The sequence below is a fragment of the Penaeus vannamei genome, chromosome 31 (assembly GCF_042767895.1).
Source record: "Penaeus vannamei isolate JL-2024 chromosome 31, ASM4276789v1, whole genome shotgun sequence".
Taxonomy (NCBI): domain Eukaryota; kingdom Metazoa; phylum Arthropoda; class Malacostraca; order Decapoda; family Penaeidae; genus Penaeus; species Penaeus vannamei.
This window is the reverse complement of record NC_091579.1, coordinates 25,717,821-25,719,600: the sequence shown is the minus strand read 5'-3', so window position 1 is coordinate 25,719,600 and position 1,780 is coordinate 25,717,821. Positions and strand designations below refer to the sequence as shown.

Here is a 1,780-nt window from a genome sequence, read left to right as displayed (position 1 = left end):
GACAAGAGCTGCGCGATGGACAGCTTGTTCCTCGGGGCCTTCGAGTGGGAGTTCAAGGCGTAGTTGCGCGCCAGGTCCTCGAGCAGAACGGAGGAATACGACTGCTGCGGCGATGGGTAGCGGCCGAAGGCACTCCCGGACGAGCTGATCGGAGTGCCAGGGCGATGCTGTCTTCGTGGCGGCGCGGTCTTGGGAGGAGGCGGAGTCGTCGTTGCCTGGAACGTCTTCGGCTTCGGGGCTTCGGGCAGGATCTGGATCACGGGCTTCTCGTGGAAGTACTGCGGCGCCGTGATCTGGTGGAAGGAGTCCAAGGGCAGCGGCTGGATGGAAAACAGCTGAGCGTCTTTTTGCTGAGGAGGAGCTCGCGGCACTGATTGCTCCGACTTGATCTGCGGGCGAGGATACGAGCTGGATTGCGGGGGAGCCTTTGGCGGGGCTGTCTGTGGTGTCTTGGCTGGTGGATGACGAAAGGCGTTGGACCCTGGATGTGAACGGATGCCAATCGCCTGAGAGGGGCTGGATTCGAGGCTGTAGGATATAGGGTACTGAGGCGTGTGTGAGTGTGTGTATGGTGAGGGCTGCGACTCCCTCTTCGCAACAAAGGACGGAAGGCCATGGCTTACATAGGGGGATAATCCATGTCCTGGATGCACCAACGCTGCACCGCCCCTGAAGTCAAGCAGATGGTGCGGGCCTAAGGTTTCAAAATTGCTTGGAGACTCGACCGAATTCGAGCGTAGTTCTTGTGATGTCAACTCTTTTGAACCTTCTTCATTAGATGTAATTTCAAGAGTGAATGCATCTGTCTCGAAGGAAACTGGCCCCGTAATAGAGAACGCCTGCGGTCTTAATGCAGTCGGGGTAATTGGCACGCTTGGGAAATGTGCAGGAGCTGGCCGTTGACTGGGTGGAGCTGTGTGTCGAAAACTTGCAGCTCGTTCATGTGATGGTGCCTTGTGCTGGTAAACTGGTGCTGGTGCGTGAGACGGGGTTGGGTGCTTGTACACTGGTGCTGGCTGATAAGATGCTTCCACTTGTTTATAAGCTGGTGCTGGTGGATGTGCGGGTTCTCTGTGCTTGTAGACCGGAGCTGGTTGCTGTGTCGGTTGAGGTTGACCGATGGGTCCTGAATACGGATGGACTGACAGTCCTGTTGGATGGACTTCTTGATAATGCCGAGGTGGATGAATATTCGTGTGTGGCCCATTTCCAGGAGGATGGAATATTGGCTTACTCAAGGAGGGCAAACGATTGGACAGGGATGGCGAGGAGAGGGAGTCCAGCGGCAAAAACACATACGGTTCCATAGGCTTGGGAGGAAAAACGAGGATTAGGTCATTGAGTTCCTCGCAGTCACAGGGATCGCCCTTTTTACACGCACAGAAAACAGAGTCGATTAATTCATTGACTTCATCTTCCGTTAAGTCGATCTCGGGAGTATAAGGGTTGACAGGAGGGGGGACCATGTTGAACGAAGGAGGCTCCATAGGCGGCGGGACCATCTCTAGGGGAGGAACCTCAGCGATAATGCTTGGCTTGCTAAATTGCAGGTTTTCTTGGTCGGTCGTAGGGAAGATCGGGGAGTATGGCGGAGCTTCAGCTGATCCTCCAAATGATGAAGGATTAGGGACAGCTGAAAATTGTGATGTATGGATAGGTGAATGATGAGGAGCAGAATGAGGTGATTCTAAAGGCGAAGAAAGAGATGGCGCTACAAAAGAGGAATAAGAGGATCCTATAGAAGGGCCCACTGGTTCTTGGACAGGTCCTATAGGAGAGA

At 54.2% G+C, this 1,780-nt stretch overlaps 1 protein-coding gene across 1 annotated transcript in view; it reads right to left on the bottom strand.

Annotated features, from left to right (window-relative positions):
• The window catches only part of LOC113807051 (proline-rich protein 36), a gene marked incomplete at its 3' end in the record, with an annotated part of 24,920 nt that continues 23,140 nt past the window's right edge, over positions 1-1,780 (bottom strand). Inside the window, 1 exon segment of the mRNA XM_070144007.1 lies at positions 1-1,780. This exon segment is cut by the window's right edge and continues 1,173 nt beyond it. Coding sequence (XP_070000108.1) covers positions 1-1,780 — 1,780 coding nt within the window.